The sequence below is a fragment of the Poeciliopsis prolifica genome, unplaced genomic scaffold (genome assembly GCF_027474105.1).
Source record: "Poeciliopsis prolifica strain line A6 unplaced genomic scaffold, Auburn_PproV2 SCAFFOLD043, whole genome shotgun sequence".
Lineage (NCBI taxonomy): Eukaryota > Metazoa > Chordata > Actinopteri > Cyprinodontiformes > Poeciliidae > Poeciliopsis > Poeciliopsis prolifica.
In genome coordinates, this window is record NW_026562418.1 from 4,288,470 (window position 1) to 4,311,191 (window position 22,722).

The window sequence follows — 22,722 nt, forward strand, 5'->3', positions numbered from 1 at the left end:
CGCAGTAAAAGAGCTGTTCTATAGAGCTATTCTATAAAGTCCTGTGAGGTTTATGGGGGAAATCAGTGAACAAACAGCTTAATGAAAATCACTCAACCCAGCAGAAATGAACATATGGAGAAGTTATAGACAGGATTAGGTTATAAATAGGGCCAGAAATTTTTATACTTTTTATTTATTTTTTTACATTCAAGGATCCAAAACATGTTTCTGGTAGGGTTAGAGTTAGGGTTAACTACAACAACAGTCAACAAAATTAATTCTCTTGCCACTGTTTGCTTCAAAAACCAATCTGACTGGACGCTAGAAAGGACTTTTATTGTGTTTAAGTTGTGCTAAAAGGAGCTAGGTTTGTATAGCTTTGCTGATAGGCTAAAACAGCATCTCAATGCTAAACACGTTGCAGCGGCACAGACGTCCCCAACGCTAATGTCAGCATCAACACATTTCCAAAGCTTTTATCATCTCATTTTACAAATGTTTCCTGTTTAATTCAAAGTCTTTACCAAATAATGAGCAATTAAATAAATTTATGCATCAGACTTCAGCATTTTTAATGACCATTTTTTGACACAATTCACTGAGTCTGGGAAAGGAAAATGCTAATTTTCATCCCAGAGGGAAGTTTTACAAGCACAGTAAAATCTAAAAGTATGTTTCTACCTTCTCTTGTGTTTGATCACATTGGAAAAAATAACAAGCAAAAGGAGGCAGAAACCTACAGCAGACGTTATGAACTCAGATTTTGTGCCTACAGATGGGTAAAAATGTGTCACAGAGTAACAGAACGGCAGATTCCCATCTTGTTAAATGAATATAGTTTGACAGGAGAAGGTTGTTTGGCACGTCTAAACGGACAAAGCCTAATTACAGCTGTCAAGTGTGAACATTACAATTACACATGTGCATGTCGAGCTAAATGTCCACTTTCAAACATTAATGAGGGGATTTCTGTCCAGCAGCCTGGCCTGAATGTCCATGAGTACTTCAGCGGTACCAATAGAGAAATTTGAACGAAATGCCCTTGGAATGGCAGGGCAGCACAGGGATGTGGATGACTCTTGGGCAGCACTGGAGAGGCAATAGCTGCAGCCCTGCTGCGTCGCCAGACATGGATCACAAGCTAATAACACACATGAAAGAGGCAATGTCAAAAAGGAGAAATCACTTTTGAGAGGACAGACACATCCCTCAAGTGTTTGCTGACTTTAAGGAGTTCTGCTCTTTCCAAGAGCACAAAACATGCCAAAGAGTTTGACGCCCTGACAGCCGATACGGCCAGAAGCATCGCCCTTCAAAATAAAAAACACATTAAAATTAAAGGCAAAAATGTAGGTGCAGAAAAAAAAACTAACAATTGTTACAATCCAGTTAAAATCAGATCTGTCACAAGCAGAGAGTTCACTTTCTGCTTCAGACGCCATTACTCATCATTAGAGCCGCGCCCCGGCAGGCTCTGTCCTGTCCCCGGCCGATCCGGCCCCGCGCCGACATTCTGCATGATTAGTCTAATCAGAAGGATTACCCAGAGGCAGAGGGAGCCAGGCAACCAGAAAAGAGACGAGGAATGGAAGAACGGTGGACTGGGTGGGACGATCCCTGTGAATCTGCTCTTTTTATCTCCAAGGTTTGTCCTCATTGCCTGGAGTGTTTCTTTCTTTTTTTTTTTTTTTAGAAAATGTGAAAGACTGTCAGTGCACAAACTCATACTTAACAAGAGCAGATCATGTGGGTTTTGAACTGGAGACACTTGTTTGGACGACTTTCTTCATGCTGCGATTTAATCATCAAAAACTGACTCAAAGTCTGTTGATATTTTGGTTGCATGTCGCACCCTGGCCTGATTAAAATATTAGAACAAGCCTATTGAGGAAAAGAATGTAATTGGCGAAGAATCCAAGTAAATGGGAGAAAAGCCAGGCTGAGCTGTGACGCGAGATTTTAACTGAGCAGAATGGTACAGGATAGCTATATTACTGTTTTTGCCTAACTCATGTTTGCCAATAAGTAAGAAAATTCTTATTTTCACATAGATTTTAACATTGGAAACTGGACTTTGAATAATTACAGAAGTGTTTGTCAAGGTTATTACAGCTTTGGCGACAAATTCTGAAGTACTGGCTGAATGTTTCATAGTGATCAGATTGAACATTTTTAGTCACACTAAAGAATACATTTGACTTTTAGCTCTGAGAATGGCCATCAGTTATTGACAAAAACTGGATGGGACTGAGGACCATCTGAAACGTCAAGCTCATCGAGAGTCCGAGAAGAAAACCAATCCATGCCGCGGTGGTGTCAGAGCCTCCGCTGTCTTCTGCTTTCACTCGGGGCAGAAAGCATCAGACGTGAGGGATGGGAGCTGACAGGATGTGGCTGAGTGGAGGCGCCGACGTGACCGGATCAAACACGGTGGCAGGTGACAAGTCTGATTGAAAGAGCGTCTGGCCGGCCTTTTTACCAAAAATGAGCAGCAATGTGGTTGAAAGACAGATGAGCTATCGTTAGGCGGCTCTGCTGGCGTGACATGAAGCAAAAAGGTAGAAAACATTTTGACCTTGGTGGTCTGCTTTTTGAAAGACCGGGAGAAAGATGGAAGACTTTGACTGTTCCATGTCCTTTGTCTAAATGATTAATTGTTAGGACGACTTAGACACCTTAGCAACACAACGGCAGCAAACACAAACTAGCTGTCCGTTGTTAAAGGTACAGTAAGATTTTTTGAACTTTAAATCACATTATAATGTTGTTCCCACATTAAAAAAACCCTATAAAAGTAGATGATGGATGAATAGTTGGATGGTTTTATTTTAAGTCATATTTGATATATAGCATTTTTATAACAACTAAAGGTAAGGAAAATACATAATTCTTCCCCTTTATAGTTTTAATACCTTTGAAACTTTTTCACATTTGGTCATCAACTTCACTGTTTCCTGCTGATAAAAGTTTCAATACAGCATGATGCAACCACCACTGTGCCTTATTACTGTCAGACATGATTAACCGGTGCCAACAGATTCTCTCATTGCAGTCCTTCAGAGAACAGAACTCTTTTGTTAGGCAACAACTAGAAGGTGAGCTCCAGATTTTTAAATAGGTGCAACAGAGAAAAGGGGGTTGAAGACAACCACCGTCACACTGTTCATATTTTTATTTGTGAAAAACATCCACTGTGATTGCACGTACCTGCACACTTGGTCCGGCTGACCAGCGGTGGTCCCGGCGCTCCGGTGCCTCCCTCCCCGGGTCGGGTCAGCAGAACGCTGATGTAGTATTCTGTGTCTGGCTCCAGGTGCCAGACCTTGTAGGTGAGCGAGCCCACCACGTGGGTCTCCTTCCAAGTGGACTGGCTGGCCCGGTACTGGATCTCCCGCCGGATGACAGGTCCGTCTCCAACAATGGAGTTGGTGTTGAGCTGGATGATCAGGTAGGTGGGGCCCGCTCGCAGGAGCTGAGGCGGGGCAATAGGCGTGGGCGGGACTGCAACAGAGAAGGTCATCTGGCGTGAGCTCTTTAAATCTACTTCCTGTTACCTGGGAAGAGTGGAGGAAGAGTGGCCCTCCATTATTGTAGACTTTGTGGTGTAAAGCACTTTGAACTGCTTTGTTCCTGAAATGTTCTGTACAAATAAAATTGATTGACTGACATTACTAAAACATGACCAAATTTTTGAATATTGTGTAAATATACAATATTTCTTGGCAGTCATCTTAAAAAGAGATTCATCACTTTATATATATTTGCAATTTGAATGATTACTGCATATAAGTAAAGAAAAACCAAAATTCTTTGTCTAAGACAGATTATCACAAGCTCAATCAAATACAGACGTCTTAAACACAAATCGAGGACTTCTAAGAAAGATTTATTAATCTCCAGTAAATTAATGACATCAATGCTATCAATCTCGATATAATGTAAAGATAAAATTCTCTCATTTAAACGAGAGGAATTTATTTCCAAGCTCTGTCAGGTTAATGTTTCCATAGCGATGTTTAAAGCAAACAATCGTTATCATCAAGGGTTCAATTTCTCTGCCCTTAGATGTACTTACTCCAACACACAGTGAGCTTTAACGGTGCTTCAGATAATCATCACTGTGGCCTTTTAAACAGCAATTGTGCTGCTTAAATCCAAAGTGTCTTTCCCAGGCGACCCCTGTGCGACCCTTAACCCAGAACAATTCAGATCAGATCACAATGCTGATTATTTCAAAGACTCTTGTTGGAAGTGTAGGGATGAAGGCAGGTTCAGCAGAAAAGTGAGTCAACCAAGTAATAAAGAAACACGAGAAAAGCAGAAAATAAACACGAGGGAGCTAAACCCCGAGAAAAAAAAAACTGAAAATATTTTTGCGAAATCCCTTTCAGCATTATTGAAGAAGGCGATGCGCTTTGTTGTGAAATGCCTCCAACAACAGAAGCAGCAATGAAAAGACTGGTTTTGTTCCTGAAAGAAGAAATGACGTCAGATGAAATGGAGAGAAACAAAACAACACAAAGCAACATGGAGTGAATGTGTAGAATGATTCTGTAGACTTGGTCCTGGCCCATTTATGACCCCAGTACTGAAGAGATAATACTAAATCAATTTTTTATGATGGTATGCGCTGGCACAGGAAGTATAACTAATTGGTCCCTTGGATCAATTTCATTCTCAGACCTTCACAGTTTTACTTTAATATTAAAATAAAATGAAGGTTTTGCATGTTGAACTTCAGCCACATTCAGACAGAACCACAGCCTTCATCTTCTACACCAGAGGTCTGAGACTTGCAGCTGCCACAAGTGTCTCTGTGGCTCACTTAATATAGAAAGTGATTAAATAATTAAATATTACCACTTCCCTTTGCTCTGTGTCCCATCCTCATGAATGGGAAATATGCAGTGTTAAAAAAGTACAAAAAAACTCCAAAAACAAAAAAAAAACAACACAAAAACACTTTATTTCCAAGTTGACTGGCTATCCTGTAAATACAATAAATTAATAGTTTAAAAAGTAGATGGAAAAAAAAGGATAAACATTTTCATTAAAATCAGTGACTCACAGTGATTTCCTATGATGGCTCCAATTGTTCTGTTTATCATAGAGAACACAATGTAATGACAGCAGACTGTGATAAAGCTGCCGTGATCGTTCTATGACGTACATCTACTCAACTTGACAAGCTGTGTGTTTTCAGTTTTCTATGTATAAAACCAATAGAGTTAATTAAAAACTAAGACATTTTGTCCCCTGTCGGTTACAATAGCTGTGCTTTAATTAGAATCAGCCGCTGATGCATCTCTAACTCAATCAGACAAGAACCTACTGTGTCGCTATGAAAGATCCAAGAGGTTTATTTATTTGAAGTTAAAGTTTGACACTACAATACTTTGCAAAACTACTTCATCAGTCAATCGAGCTCATTTGTGCAGCACATTTCAGCAACACAGCAGATCAAAGCGCTTTATATCATGAAAACATTAAAAAAGCTTATGTTTTTACAAACATGTCATACACGGAATTGTGAAAACCAGGAAAATTGAAAAAAGTTCAAATGTTTCCTCCCTTCACAGAGAATCAAGTTCAGATCTAAGGATGGCATACATAGTCATCTTCTTGAATAAAGACATGGATTTAAAACCCAGTAAAAAAAAGTCAATCAATTTAAAAATTAGAATATAAATAAATTCACTGTGTCTCTTTTATGCCAAAAAGTCTGTTGCTGTCTTTGGATAAGACAAAGTGTTATATATTGGATTATACAAATGATATCAGCTTTCCCTCTCAATAGAATAAGATCCATACAGAAAGGGAAGCCAGAGAAATCTGAGCCGGCTTGGACTTCATTTATGTATTTGTTAAAGATGCAAAACTCACAGGTGAAGAAAATTAAACCCTGATCAGTATGATCCGAGGCAACAGATGGAAATGTTATTAGGCTTTTTTTCTTTTCTTTTTACGTTGTTGTAGTTTGTTGGTGTAACTATTCAGTCATTTGATTCTGACCCAAATGTTTGGATCATATATTCATCTGAGACGAATACGTATGTGTGATCTAGGTAACTAGAATCCTCTCAAACTAAGTGTTTTTTTTTTGTTTTGTTTTTTTGTTGCACCCCACTGATATTTCCCCTGGCCGTGTCTCCCATCCCTGTGTAAGTTTTGTCGTCTCCTTCCTTTTGTTTCCATCTTTCTCAGGTTCTTTTTTTTCTGTTTGTGCGTCCACATCTCTTTTTTGTTCTTCTTCCCGCCGTGCATCTCCCCCGTTGAAATCCTCCACTTTGTCCCGCAGATATTCTGCACCATTGCAGGATTTGCTCACCTCTGACGATGAGTTCTCCAAAGTTGGAAACGGCGGCGCCCCTGGGGGACAGGGTGATGCAGCGGTAGAGGTCCTGCTCGCCGCGCTGCGCCTCCACCTGAAACGTCGCCATCAGCCGCTTGTGGCTCAGCCGCGACAGCCAGGAAGTGTTGAGCACGGCGCTGTTTCTCCGCTGACAGCCCGACAAAGAGCACACAGAGGGAAATGGACATGTTTACTTAAGGCCCATCACTATGATTAAAACTGGGAACACAGCAGATTGAAGAGACACACAAAAACAAAAGGTGGTTAGAGTCTGCTATGTGGCAGGGCGAGATAATGAATATGTGATAAATGTCAGCGGTGACCACGCTGGCTTCTCCTCCAGCCTCGTGGCTCGTCGTCGTTTCCAGCTGACATCTCCTCAGCTGCCTCCATGCTGATGTGTCAGCGCCGCAGGCGGACCAGCGACCGGCTCAACCCGTCAGGACCAAATCAGAGCCGGCTGCTGCTCAGAAAGCCTCCTGCCAGGACATGCAATATATGCGGCTCGATCAAACAATAAGCAGATTAGAACTTAAAATGTCCGCTCTGATTTTCACTAGGAAATCGACTTGACAACCAGAGGTTTGAGCTGGGAATGACTCAGGAGAAAATCAGATGCAGTTTGGAGAATGTTTATGTTGTGTGCATGATGTAACAGTTGCTCACAAATATTCATTTCTTGTAAAGTGACTGACCTAATTCAACAAAGGTCCAGCCAACTGGTGCCAGTAATTTACAAATCAGTCATGATCAGCAAAATTATGATTTTTTTTTTTTTTTTTTTTGCCAAAAACAAATTACTAAACAACCTTTGATTTCAACTGATTTCTACAGTATAATGACAATTAAAAATATTTAACATAAAATAAGTGGTTGCACAACAGCAAAAGTATCAGTCAGGAGATGGATGCATAAAAAATAAATCATTAAGAATTAATATGTCCTTTGAGTTCAGTTAAATCATCATCAAGACATGAAGTAATATGATCCATGTGTCGGTCTGCTTGGATCCGGTCTCTTCCACAAGCTGACAGAAGAAGAAGACTGGAGAGAGGACACTAGGTTGCCATGACTACGCTGACAAAGGAGAGTAGACAGAGATATCTGGAATAGTTTTGAAGAAAGAATGGAGGAAAACTGAACAACATGATTGAGAGTGAGCTAGAGAAGCTGTTTCCACTGACCATATGATTTTCTTATTTGATATGAAAATTAATTTGCTTATTTGAAACGTGGCAATCAAAAAAACTCCCTTGGATATGGTTTGCTGCATTAACATGAGTGTGTTTCGCGCAACAGCAATGGAAACAATTTTGTCACATGGCACAAGTCACATGATCAACAGCAGGATGTCACTACTGGCAGAAAAGACGAAGAAGACGACAGGAAGTGGTTGGAGGATGAAGGCTCAGTTTGTTTTTTAAATATCTAGTGAAAGAAACTGATTTGCGTGTGATTTTAACTGCGTTGATTATTTAATGGAAACACTGCAATTGCAAAATAGTGTTTTTTCAACATTAGCAGAATATCAATAAGATTTAGTGCTCAATTGGAAACAAAATTTCTTATTTTATGATAGATATTTTTATTTCATAGAGGTTTATTTTTGTAAAAATCTTTGACATCAAAAATTTTTGGTCAAAGAAGCAAAATTTAGCTGATCATGATTAAGTTGTTACACAACAAAAATCTAAAACATCCAAGGGAAATAATAGTTTTCATTGGCATAACACACGGTCTGCTGTTTCACTTTCATTTTTTTCGCTTATACACACGCATGTACGCACGCACGCAAACACACACACACACAGACACGCCCACATACAATTTACCATCAAGGTGAAAAGCTCTCAGTTGTTTGCAATTCCCACATGTTATTCGTTGCTCCAGCCACAATATTTTATATAATATTTTTAGATGATTTGTTTTTCATGTATCAATGACACTCGAACACAGTGAGAAAAGAGTTTGTAGAAAAAAAAAATCTCAAGAAAGAAACACAAAGGCTGGAACTGGGAGGATAGTGCGATGAAATTTGCGAGGCCTCTTCTCCCTGCAGCCGTCATTTCAAAAGCACTCAGATGTTGAGGCTTCAAAGGCCAGAGGAGGATTGAGGCATTCAGAGAAGGGTTTTTGAAGACTAATATTAGCTCATATTCAGACGAGGGAAATTGAAACTATTTTCAGTTGGTGAACGAGAGAAATGGCTTTCGGCTTTAGTAAGCCAAAAACCCGTCCCAGTCAGAGAACTAAAGCAAAAGACGCTAATTTAATAACCTCTCATATCTGCAACTGGATCTTTTCCCAGCAGCACTGAAATGATCAAAACACAGTATCATGTTCTCAAACTTAGCATTTATCTGAACCATACCGCAGGATTATTAGTGATGCTATACTCAATTACAGGAGAATGGATCCAGAGTTTTAAGCAGCTCCACTGATTAATAAACCTAGAAATAATTCAGCTCTAAAGGATTTATGTTCTTCAATATCCAGAGATTATGCCTATCTTTACAGACTTGCATTATTGTCTCACTTCATCTTCCCTTTGTGTCTGGAGATTTCCCCTTTCTGTTCCAACATGGCTGAATGAGTTTGGTGTGGAAGAACATAAACATGAACCCTGACCTAAACCTGATGGAACACATTTGGGATAAGTTAGAGTGGCGACTGAGAGCCTGGCCTTCTCATCCCACGTTAGTGTCTGACCTCACAGATACAGATGGCATATCAGGCTGTTTTCACACCTGATAGATTTGGGACCAAAATTGTGACATTTGTTACGTTTTCAGCTGGTGCAGCCTGTAGGGGCGCTGCACCAAGAACAACTGAAGAAAGGGACATAAAAACCTCTGAAGAAGACATGAGCACAACTTCCTGCTTCACAAAATGCAAACCAAAATGGAGAGCCATCAGATTTGATCAGTTACTAGATTTCTTCTTTGTCTCCAGTAAAAGGCAATGTGCCATATATTTGACTTGTGCATTTGTTTAGGTTGTATTAACCCAGAATGCCCTGCAATGTAATCCACTTTCTGCTTTTGGAGCAGTCTCCAGAATTTTAGGGCAAACAAACTAGATTTGGATTAAAGCGGACTAAACAAGGCTCCTGTGAATTAACGCTCAAAGATTTTAAAGTTCCAGCTGCAGCATGCTCCACTCTCATGTCTTCTGAATTTGGAGAAAGTCAGAAAAGTGAAATAACTGTAAATAACTTTGGTTATTTGCCGCTCAGAATAATCAAAGATGCTTCTGAGGTAGTTTATCCTCTTGTCAAACAAAAAAGCAATTCCAGCCTCATCACTGGTTCTATTCCATCTTATTTCCAGCATGCAGCCATCCAAGCCCTCCTAAAAAAGGCCAAACTTGATAGTAGGGTACATAGGAAAACTCTAAATTGCTTTTTCTGTCCAAAATCCCAAAAGTTATTATGCTAAAAATGCTTCCATTTTCACTCTTCTGCATGGTATTGTAATCTCTTCAGGGAGGTTAGAATTCCTTCTAACTCTGAAAAGGTTACATAACCATGGAGACTCAGGAATAATAAGTTATATATATATATATATATATATATATATATCAGAAGTTGAAACCAGAAGTTTATATACAGTGAATAAAAGAACGACACAGATACACATGTTAAATCAGATCTAACTTCTCTGGTTTTAGTTCAGATTGAAACACTTAAATTATTTCCATTTGCTAAATGATTAGAGACTGGACGTGTCAGAGATTTATTCATTACAGAATCAGAAGCTTACGTACATGCCCTCAGTATTTGGTGTTGTTGTATCTGAACTGCTTGATTTTTCCATTAGCTTCTCCTTGTTGCTGGAGTTCTGGCCCGTTTCTGCCTGGAACAGTCTTTTGGGTTTAGTGTTGCAGTCGTTCACCAGGTTGCCTCTGCTACAAAACCCGACATTTACCATATCCATAAAACCTGCCGTCATTATTTTTCTACTGCATATGCTGCCACTCTGAGACATCACCAGAAAGTATGACTTTGCTTCACATTGATGACATGCAGTTCTAACTCCATCCAGATTTCCTTCAGCATCTCCAACAAAACAACATCATGGATGCAAAATAACCGTTTGGTCACAGTCATCCCATGAAGAGCATCACTAACAGACCTGCTGACCTTGCGTTTGTTCTGCAAGGTCAGCAGAACAAATGCTGACCTTGCAGAACAAGGTCAGGATTCAAATCCTTATTTTTGGTTCTAACACAGAAAGAATTTGTCTTCTAAAAATAATCAGAGCAGAAGTAGTCTGGTGAAGATCAGCTTTTTGAGCTACGTCTTGCTTCGTCCATGGAGTCTGAACCCTCCACTATTGAGAAACGACTGCTTCCTGGAGGCGTGGCCTCTGTTGAAGATTTAAAGTTCACCCAATCTCTAATGTTTGGCCGTGACGTATGCAACGCGTCAGTTCCATGTTACAATGCTTACTGCTTACCTTCTGCGCTGTCAACAACCATCTGCGAAGAGAGAACACCGATCCGAATGACACAGCTGTTAATGATAATTTAATATGTGGAAGCGTAACCAACATGGACTGAACAGCTTTATTCACCATTGATAAAACTACGGGAAATTTAGGAAAATGGCATCATTAACAGTTTCTTCTGTTCTGAAATTATATTCGAGGAATCCAAGTGAACAGGAGAAAACCCAGACTGACTGTCTGTAAAGCAATATTTTAATTGAGGGGAATTGCACAGGAAGACATGCTGGAGCAGAATAGTTTGGGATTCAACATTTGAAGGGATGTTGTTGAATGTTGTGTTTTTAAACTAAATGGAAACCTAGAAATTTTCATCTGCACCATTTATTTTCTCCTAGGATTGTTCAAGATCAAAATTTTAACCAAAAATAAAGATAAGAAATCTCTCAGTCATCCATGTCTTCTTACCTCGAGCACAAACGGCTCCGTCTCAGAGACTTTGCCCGTGGCGACACACTGAAACGAGGCGTTCTGCCCGGCGTTCACCTCCACGTCTCCCAGCCGAGAGAAATGGGCCACCTTGTCTGTTGGAGTGCAGACAGAGAGGAAAGATACGGATCAACGCGGCACTTCTGGAGTTCAGTGACGCTGTCTAAGCAGAAATCAAAGATGGAGGAAAGCTTACTCAGAAGCTCTGCTACAACGACGAACAAGTTCTTCTGCATCCATTTTTATTTATAGGTAAATACTGGAATTGTTTTTGATTATTTTTTTCTCTCACTGGCAAAACAAAAAAGAAAAAAAGAAGAAAATCACAAGGTGGCACCAACCTTGTTGTGATTTTTGAAGCACTGTCCCTCAGCTCAGGAAACTGAGTCACTGTGCAACAGCATCTCGCTCCAAAGAGGGAAAGAGTGCAGGAGAGGCTGAGTTTAGATTGAAAACTAAAAATAAATCGGTAAGTGTGTCGATTTTGAAAGTTTCAGGTCCCTCCATTTTTTTTTTTTTTATCTAGCAAAGATTCAGTGATTTATACTTCACCGTCAGTCTTGCTTTTCATGAGCGCCAGAAAACGGATATTTGAATTTCATGAGGTCATAAATATGCCACATTATCATTCATTAACATTTTTCTACATTTCTGCTGCAAAAACTAAAAAAGCGCCAGTTCTCACTAAAAGTCAGAATGGATCTTGGCAGCCGTCACAACCAGCCACAGTTCAAAACCCTGGTATTTTTAGCAGAAGAGCTTTGGTTATGCCACATTTCTAAAAATGCAACAAGACAAAGGGGAAAAAAATCTGTGATCATCATTATATTGTATTTAATTAAGATTAAAGGTCTATCTATTCATCTATCTACGAGGAATTTTGAACATTATCAGTCCTTCAAAGGTCAGGCCAAATTGCTCAATTGGATTTAAGTCTTGCCTGACTGGGCTTCTCAAAAAGTTCCATTTCTTTTATTGTTTGACTTGCTGGTGAGCTTTGGATCATTGTCCTGTCTCATAACCCAAATCTGTTTAAGCTTAAGGTCACAAATTGACATCCAGACATCCTGCAATTGACAAAAAACATTCAATGTGGGCAGTGGTGAATCTAGAAAAAATATCTACAGGTTGAGAAGAGGGAGACAAGGATTTATCAGGTTGGCAGGATATAAAAGAAATGTATATGTAGATGTATATTCAGGAGCCCCTAAAGAGACACTGAATGAAAAAATAAAAAAGAAACATTCTGTTGTGCGAGAGATCTGGTACGCACGAGAAAGTAACTAGTGCGCACCAGAAATTGGTTTTTGTGGGATAAGTTTTACAACCTTTAGCTTTTAGAACACTATTATGATGCATAGCATGCAGATCTGGGCCACCCTGTAATGACTGATGTATGGTGACAGGTGAGCATTGCTGTCCACCGCGCTGACTAACTGCGTCTTGTTTATGTGACTCTTTCCAATGTCATCTGCAGTAACATGGGAACTGTAGTCATGCGGTAACATAGACATGCAGAGTTGAGTATCATCCATATAAGCACCGTGGTTTATTACTGTACAATCTGGAATCAGGGGATGATGGGGGAAAAGTGGACCAAGAAAGGAGCTTTGTGAGATTTGGACCACTTTGGAACCTAAGCATGAAATTCCTACCAACCTTCCCAGAGATCCATTCTGCATGTCTGGATCAGCGGCACAAACATAACTGATTATGATAAGGACAGTGAAAAGATAATTTCCCTAACAATGAAGGAGACACAGCAAAAGACTGAGTGTAATGTTCAACCAAATTCCAGCTATGCAGCTCCTAGCTGTCCTTCGCCTGCAGCATCGCAGTAGTTTTACAAGTTCCCATCTGGGAGCTTGAAGACCGGATGAAAAGGTCAGGCATTCAGCAGGACAAAAGAGACGGCACCCTGCTGCGAAGCTGCACCTCCATTAGCCTGACAGCGACAGGCTGTATGCGCTTATGTATTCTCCTCCATCGGCAGAATGCATTGTGATCTGTAGTCACTTCTGGGACGATGTGGAGTTTTCTGGACAGATCAGCTGGATGCCTTCAGAGGGGTCAGTGAGGGTCAGCAGGTAGGCTGTGAACACGGTGGAATCTGCTACTTACAACAGGGATAGTTGAGCAGCACGGTGTCATCCAAGGCGATGTAACCCTGCCGCTCTTCGGAAACAGTCGCTTCAAAGATGACCTGCGGAGACGATGGAGAAATGAAATGATTGCACTTTGACAAGCACATTTGAAAGAGAAGGAGTAACTACTGTACTGCTGCTAAATACAGTTGTAGATGCTTTATAAAAGCCTGGCTGAATTCAAACAATCTTTAATACAAGAATCCAGTCTAGAGGCAGTTAGATGATGGGTAACTGTTTCATCAATAATCCTCTGATCATATAAGATGATCACACGACTGCACTGACACAATTCTGTAGTTTTGGGAAACCAGAGGTGAGAAATTAGTAACACTTAAAATCTGTCTTGATTTTTGAATCAAACATAAACACATTATTTATTGTTTAATAAGTTTTGCTGTGTGAAAACTATTAGGTAATAGGGCTGTGTAATTTTATTGATTCTACAATATTTATAGATTTTTTTCCTCAGAAAGTATTGATTCTTTTATTCGCAAGTATCAATACATTAAATCTTACTTTGGGTCTTATGTCAAATCCACATAAATTAAATGACAGCTAAATGACACATGACATTTTTTACCCAGTTGCCCATCTTCATTAAAAATGACAGGAAATGAAACAACCAGTTACGATTCAATAATGAAATGAAATAGATAAATTACATTATCTAATATAAGTGAATAGGACAAAAAAGGTTCCTTTTCTGCATAACCAAATACATAACGACATTTAAACATAGCAAATATATAACAAAAACAACATTCATTACACCAGTATTACACTCTCAGTTCAATTAATTCAATCTATGAAACTGTGACAGAATGTCACCAAAATCACTCTCTCCCTCTAAAATCTTTCAGAAAATCTTAAAAAAGTATTGAATCAAAACAAATTGTAGTTTGTTGAAAATCATAATATATATCATATTGTGAGCAGAATATCGTGTATTATATTGAATGGAGACATTAGTGTATCGCTGCAGCTATATTAGGTAGACAATTATGTTCAACATAATGATGTTCATCTATTTGGAGGGTTTTATGTATTAGCATTTTTGTTTTCAATTTGAATTGATATATTCATCAAAACCTGGTTATCAAACGTAATTGTTAGTAATTCTTTCTTTTGACACCAGGAAAAGACTAAGATGGTGCGTCAACATTTTCATTCATTTTTCAAAACTTATCTGAATTTGCTGGATCTCTTAACTATCATTCTTATTTGTCGCGTAAAAGCTCCAGAGGACACTCTGGTTGCTGGTTACATCGTGTTCTTTAAATGAATACAATGTGGGAACCATTTCTTATATTCAGATTTAGAAATAAATACTACAGGTTTCATTAGACGAGCTTTTCCAGCTGGTACTTTCATTAGACCCAGAGGAACACAGCAGGAATCCTTTAACACAGCCTAAATATGAACTTACTCATCTAAGTGGGCGCACACAGACACTCACAGTGACTTCACAGTGACTTCCCAGCATGCACCACAGTCATTCTACGATCCCCAAGATTAATTGCAAACCATCCCCTGTGAAAGCCTTCACGTTTTACTGAGCCGCTCTGTCTGAGCTAGCAGGTGCTAATATGACAGCGGTATATGCCTCTGACATGAGGTGTGCACATTACCGCTGCCGGTCATCTGTCCGCAGCCCATCGCCTGTGAGCGTGCGCTCAGATGGCCAGGAGATTTGCAGTGCTGGCCATGCTTCAGGCTCTGAGTGCCAGGGGGCAATCAATACCGCCGAAGGCTTTGGTGGATGGATACAGACTAAGCTTTTCTTTCCACTAATTTATTTTTATTTTTCATTCATATGTTGGGTCATTAGGGACGTCTAACCGATTAACTCCTCAATTCATCACGCGTCAATGCACCCACCAGCATCGATTTGCTCAGCTTTGTATTGAGACACTAAGCTCCTCTGCATTTGCACTCTCTCACAGAGAAAGTGGGTGTGTGTGTGTGTGTGCGCACGTGTGTGTGTTTGTAACATGCACAGCCAAAAAACAAGCATCAGTGTCCAATACCTGTGCATATGCAAACACTAAGCTATTATGCAAATTGCTAAAACTCAATCCCAGCATGGCTTGCACAACTGCAGATTGGACAGTTTGCTTGACGAAGAGAAACAATGGCCGCCCGTAAAATCTCTGCCCAATAAAACACAAGATAAATACAGAACTATGAATAAACAAGGCAATGTTATGGCACAAAATTTCCCAGTATATTACAGGGGACAGATGTAGAATCCACTTTTTAAGCCCTTAAATACATTTTGTTATTTACATTGATTTTCTAGGATTGCAGAGAAGTTTAATTTAGAGTGGCTTGGTGATATTTTTATATTCTGGTTGGGTCATTTTTCAATTTCAATTATGTTTTTTGAACCTGCTAAGCAAGGTCACAGATTACAGGTTAATACATTTTGTCATTTTTATTTCTCACTGAAATTTTACAGTCAGATTTCCAGGATACTGAAGCTACCTGGGTAGGACAAACGGTTCGGTTCTATGTGCTCATATTCAAAAGATGTGTGTTTTTTTGCAAACATATAGAAGATGCTAGCCTGATTAAAAAACAAAAAAAAAAAAAAAACAGTCCTTTGTTCTACAGTTTACTTCATCCAGAGAGTCTGGACCCTCAGCTCCAGAGAAACAATTTCTTCCTGGAGGCGTGGCCTCTGCTGAGGTTTTAAATTCTAAACAGTCGCTAATGTTTGGCTGTGACATTTGTAAGACACTTACTGGAAATTTCCGGCGTTGTAAGCTACTGTCCTCCACTTCGAAGAAAGAAGAACTGATCTGAACGAAGTGGCTGATGTTAATTCGGTATTTAGAAGTGTGGCCAACACGGGACTGAATGGCTTCCTCTGCCGTCATTGATAAAACTAAAGACAGACTACAATTCTAAAACAGTGCAAAAAATCTGTGCCATTGTCTACAACTTGTAAAGCACCTTGCGATGATATCTGCTACCAATTGATGCTAAATAAACTGAATTCAACTGAATTGTCCTTTTATTCGCTGATTGGCGTGAAATTCTAGCGGTGGAATTCATTTCACTGGGAGAAATCCCAGAAGGAGAGATGAGAATTGCATCATAAGGCAATAACCAGAATGAAAAGATCCAGAAGGAGAAAAAATAAAGCAAGGGAAGAAAGATGGGAGGAAAAAGTCACACTATTAATATTTCCCACCACATGGGTGATGGCATCTTAAATATTTTACAGCAAAGTTTCGCCCACCTCTGCACAACAGTGTCCTTAAAGAAACTTTTTTCTGCAAACAGAAAAGATGGATTTGTCCAAGCGAACATATCCAGCTGAAGGTGATTTCATTCTACAGTTATCTCTCTCAGCTTCTTCTTTTGTTGTTAACAAAAATGGGCACAAGGAAAAATAAGGGGGGGAAGGGAGGTGAGCATGTGACACGGCAAAGAAACAATCTGTGAGGGGAGAAGTGAGTTTTCATTCGAGGGGAGCAGCAGGGGGGCCTGCTCGCAAGAAGAGGGCTCTGTGCCATCAGCGGTAACCAAAGGAAATGACACGAGAAACAAATCCACCTCAGAGAAGCAGCTCTGCTCTCAGCGTAGATGGTTAGGAGGATTGATGGAGTCGCACATGAAAAAGAGAAAGGAAAAAAAAAACATGTAAGGATTGTAATGTCCACCTCCTGCTGCTTCCTGCTTGACTCATGAAATGCAGCGCTGCAGAAGCAACTGGCCTGTAGGGGAAAACATTTACTCAACCTAACCAACACACCGGAAATCCAAAAGTATTCACACCTCCTCAACTCCTTCACATGTCCTCACATTGGAGCAACAGATGATGGTGTGCGTCTATGTCCAAAGAATGCATAGCGAAAACTATGTTTAAACTTTGTCTCGTGCCAATCAAGAGACACACAAACGCGACAAAGATGGTTGTTAACTGAGACCAAACTGGAACTCTGACCAACATCCAAAAACCTGTTTGTGGTGGGAAATGAACAGTACTTTAAGTCAGCACTTATTAAAAACCAGGAGCAAGAAGCAGCCAAACTTTATTATTGTATTTATTCTTGCTTGTCTGATAAACAGTCCTCCGGTCATTAGGTGGGAGCAGTGTTCAAATTAGATGACAGGCTGTTTGTTAAAGCTAGGAGAACCAGAACAGAGCTGAGGAGGAAAGGATGTTTCTGAAACATGCCAGTATGCACCTCCATAGAGGACAAATGGAGACGTTTCTGACCGTGTCAGCAGAGATTAGAAGAGATTGTTTTCTAAAAAATACAAGAATAAAGTCATAAAACAGTAGCTATTCGCAGAATTAAGATGCTGTTGCTCGAATAAAGTTTTTTGTAAAAGGTCATAACGACAAAAAGCTTTTATGGTTACCAAGATCTAATATGAATGGCTCAATAAGTCTGTGGTTCTTCCTCTGATGGACATTCGCTTAAACAATCGTTTTAAAGTTTCGCAGCTGATAATAACTTCATGTTCATGTGTTAAAAGATGAACAGTTTTTCTTCAGTCGTAAAACTAATACCAGGTATAATTTCACAAGATGCTCAGATTTCCTCATTTTACCACAGTTTGATGTGGAGTTATCATAAAATTATAAAAAAATTAAACAAAACCTGTTAGTCTAGCCTCAATAATCCACTGTAAGTGTCTGTGGTTCTCATAAAAACGTCAGGACACAGACAGCCTAAATGACTCTTTGGTTTGCTGTGAATGCGAAATGTTAGGAACGTTTCATGTCTTCTGAAAAGCTAAAATAAACAATATTGGTGCAAATTATGCACAAAAATATTAAAACGCGACATACCTTTTGAAAAAGAATAAGTCTGTGAAGCTGACAAGTAAGCATTATTTACAGGTTTAAAAAGTTTTATTGTTACATTCCAATGAATCATTTGCACTTTTTCTCTTTGAGTATCACACAGCCTGAGCAGTCTGTAGTTTAGTTCATGGCATGTGTTAGAATGGCCTAGTAAAAGTCTACATGAAACAAGGACACTTATGAGATAAAAAGAGAAAGTTGAGCAGATGATAATTAAACATAAGAAGTAAAACTGTAGACTAAAAACAGAAGCTGCCACTTAGCAGAAACAAGGCTATAAACCGATTACTCTGGATATAAATGACTAAATGTTGGTTTTTATTTGTCATTTAGCCATTTTTTTCAACTGCCTCTCTCCCAATTCGATTGGACATTAAGTGAGGGCAATCACCAATCCCAGAAGTCAGAGACTGATGGGACATTTGCTTTGCTTTGCTGCAGTGGCACTTTGCTTTTACTGCCACTCAACAGATCAATATATGTGAGAGGTATTTCATCCCCTCTACGGTTAAACGCTTGGATAGACTTGGAAATATTCTAATTAATATCTAAAACGGCTCCTGTAGTTTTAACAACAGTGATGAAGAAGCTTGAAGTATTGACTAGAAGTTTGACAATCTCAGAAGAAATGCTCCAGGCCAAGAACACCTCTGATCACAGTCCATCATATCTGTGCAGCCTGTGCCCCTCCTGAGGCGCTCCATGATTACTGGCAGACTTTTTTTTTTCTTTTTTATCTCATCCACTTTAAGCACATTCTCCCTCTCTCTCACACACACACACACACTCACACACACACACATTTTCTCCTCCTGCCCCTTTGAAGCGTCCTTTGCCTGGGAGGGGCTGCAGATCTTGGGCCGATGTGTCGGCTGGCAGCACCTGACACAGATCTTTATCGGCTGCGCGGCTTGGAGAGAGGAGTGGAGCTGGCCCTGCGGGGCGTTTGCCGAGCTCTGAGCTCGGTGTCGGTGGGGACAAGAGAGGAGAATGCTGGGACTGAATTTATACGCCACTATTTTCCCCAGTTATACTGACCACTCAAAGTGCTTCACACTACAGGCACAATTTTACACCAATACTCTGATTGGTATGCAAGTTGGGATTAGGCGCCTTTCCCAGGACACATCGACGTGACAGGAAGTAGCTGGAATTAAACCTACAACCTTCTGATCGCAGCGCTACTACCACCGAGCCATAGAAAGGAAGATGATGTTAAACAGGCTGTTTATTGGATTGGTGTAACTTTATTAGAATCTGGTCACAGATTCCAGAGCATTTTAATGGAACATTGAGAGCAAAAGTTTGGTCCGGAAAGGTACACCAGCAATATTGATAACTGCAACCTTGGGAGGATGGCAACGTAAATCAATCAATCAATCAAGTTTTTTTTGTATGGCTCTTTTCAGTAATGAGACAGTTCAAAATGCTTCACATCATAAAACACAATAATAATAAAAATAAAATAAAATCATAGAAACAGCATAAAGTCACCAATTGAGGAACCAGTAATAAACATACATTCCATCAAGTGCCATCATCAATACACATCAAATATGTTGGTCAGTATAGGTTTGGTCATTTGTTACGGTTCAACAGCAGCTCTAACCAGATGGGTTTTAGTCTAGATTTAAAGTTGTTTTACAGATTCCTGGAAGTTTGCAAAAACTGAATGTTGCTTTCTGGACACAAATTGAACCAGAAAGATGGGAAAGATTCACAGGCTGTTGAATGTAGTTGGAGTCCTTTTTCTTAACCCACTCCTAAACCAGACACAACCTTAAGTTATAGTCTCACTTTTGAAAGCTTGTGTTGAGGTAGTCACCTCCTCTGAGTCTCCTTGGAGATCTTAAGGTTATCGTCAACAGAGAGACGCCGAGACAGTTTGGCTGAAGGCTTTTGAAGCAACATCTCATCAAATCCACATTGTTATCCCCTCATGTTAGGTGTACATGTACGTAATGTTTGGAATGTTGTGGGAGACTGAAATGTCTTGAAAATAACCTTTCATTGGCCTGATATGATTATGCAATTTTCTTTGTTGTAGGTATGTTGATTATTCCTTCATTTAAAAAATCATTTAATCTAGTTCCAGTCTGTGTTTTATTCACCGTTATGAAGGTGTTCCTGAATTGACCTTTTTGTTGTAAGGTGCCTTTAGATGACATGCCATGAATAGGTGCGGTATAAACTCCTTCAAGCTCAGCCAAAATTTGCAGCTTCTCCAACAAGTCAACAAGTCCCATTAGGGGGGAAAATAAAGTTTTAGGTTCAGATTACATAAAGATTGAACTCTTTTGCTACAATGTCAAGAAGTGTGTTTGGAAATTTCAAACTTGAGAATATTGCACTGAGTGTCCAACATGGTGGTAGTAGCTGCATCTTCAGAGTCCGTGTCATTTTACTGGTTTTTACAAGTTGCTCTAAGTTGGTGCAATGATGAGAAAATCCTCCGATGTCTTAATCTACAACTTCTGGGTGAAACTTTGGTGGAATTGGCTGTTCCAACAGGAGAAAGATCCCAAACTAGGTCTGGATCTGAAACATGTTTCAGGTGACGTCACAATCACAACAAAACTTCATCAACCATCCAGAAAAGCAGTGCCTGCAATAAGAAACTCATTCCTGTCTCTTTTGATGAAGCAGACAAACTTTATTCCTGGTCAGTGTGTGTTCCTGCTTCAATGTCTGATGCAGATGATTCAGCTTCAGTCTGTCTCTTTGCCTGCTGGAGAGAACTTCCATTGACACAACACAGTAGACCCGACTCTAAACCAGACTGTATGCATCAACTCCCTCCACTGAGATCGCCTGTCCTCCAGCTTCCCCAAACTTTCCAACATCCACACTAAAGGGAGGATAAATCATTACTTTAATTATCAGCTTGGCTGTTGGTGCCAGCGAAGAGAAGAGCTGAGGATGGTGTGGGCAGGCTGTCCTCATTGATCTCTTCAGGCCTCTAATCCATTAACTAGCTCTTGATTTATTGAGGTGGGCCTCAGAGTGCACCAAGGTTATGGAAGCAAACACCCACCACCACTCAATCCCCACCTTGAACACACTGGGTCAAATGGAATTGAGGTCAATTGACTCTTGGGCGAAACTCACGCTCCTACAGCCACTGCCTCCTCATTACCAACAGTTTCAGGGAGAGGCCAGGGGGCTGGAACAAGAGGGGGGTGGGGGGAATCACTAAGAAGACGGACCGCATTAAAAAATAAACTATCAACTGTAATGAGGTGAGGAAAGGCTGCATGCAGCCGTGAGAATCTTACAAGCTCCACAATACCACTAATTATGCATCAGCACCGATGGAGGCATCAAACTGAGCTATTGATCACAGTGCAGCTCTCAGGTAAATGGAGCAGTAAATAACGGCACAAGCTAAACATACAATCCAGAAATTACACTGCGATTGAAATGGCTTGTTGTACAACTCAGCAGCAAATCTGCCCTATTAAAACATGCATGTTGAGTGGGAGAATAGAAACCAAACCACACCGTAAACCACCATGAAGAATTGGACTGAGTCTCCAGTAGCTTGGTAAACATGTGGCAGTGCTACTGAAAACACATGGAAATCATCAGACCAACGCTTCTCCTCTTGCCCTGGAGATGTATTGAAAACCATAAAATGGGGATGATTTGCAAAGGCATTTTTTTCAATGAAATATAAACGGTTTTCACTGATTTGGCTGGATGCCGTTACACATTCTTGCAAGCATTTTGATTGGTCAAGGCATGCTACCTGGTTACTTAAAACGCAAAGTAAATGACTGTCTGCATTTGGGAATCACTTCAGACGTTTTCTTATGTTTCTTACATTTTCAGTGTTTCATAATGATTCCTAATAATTGTAAAGCAATCATTTTATGCCCGATTCTGTTGATAGATTTGATTTTTATCCTAAAGACATAAAGAAGAAAACTGAAGGATTTAAAGGAACTCAATAAAAGAAAGAAGGGAAGAAGGGAAAAGAAAAAAGAAGAAATGCAGGAAGAAAGAAACAGTAAATGACAAAAAAGAAAAGACAGATGGAAAGACTTTTTTCCTTCCATTTTTTGTAATTATCAAATAAATATTTTTACTTCTCGGCCATGTGTAGAGGACCACCTTACAAATCAACCTGACTGACAAGAAATCAGAAAAGAACCAACAACACCAAATGTACTGCAGGCTTTAGAGAAGGAGGAAAATGTTTCTGCTGATCAAAAACGGTACAAACAGGCATAATTGTTAAAAAGCACGTTGGTAAGAGTGTAAGAAAATCATTTTATGAGCTGTTGAGAGAGGAGTGGAACTTTTTAAAACATGTTCATCCATAAATTCATGATGAAGAATTATTCAATGGACAGGAGCAAGTCGACCTCTGAGTGGCTCCAGGATAAAAAACAAAGAGGTAATTATAATTTCCTATGGGGCGGGGGTGATTCGGATAGCTTTTCCCTAATTTGATTTGTATGTACTAATATTATTTTTGTTGAA

General features: G+C 39.8%; 1 protein-coding gene across 4 annotated transcripts in view; it reads right to left on the bottom strand.

Moving 5' to 3' along the window:
- ptprua (protein tyrosine phosphatase receptor type Ua) overlaps positions 1-22,722 on the bottom strand; it is a 161,247-nt gene that overhangs the window by 63,256 nt on the left and 75,269 nt on the right. For all 4 annotated transcript variants that reach the window (XM_055055840.1, XM_055055839.1, XM_055055838.1 and 1 more), the window contains exons 4-7: positions 13,390-13,471; positions 11,248-11,363; positions 6,311-6,482; positions 3,190-3,483 (exon numbers count right to left, since the gene is read on the bottom strand). In XM_055055840.1, coding sequence (XP_054911815.1) covers positions 3,190-3,483; positions 6,311-6,482; positions 11,248-11,363; positions 13,390-13,471 — 664 coding nt within the window. The remainder of the gene's footprint in view (positions 1-3,189; positions 3,484-6,310; positions 6,483-11,247; positions 11,364-13,389; positions 13,472-22,722) is intronic.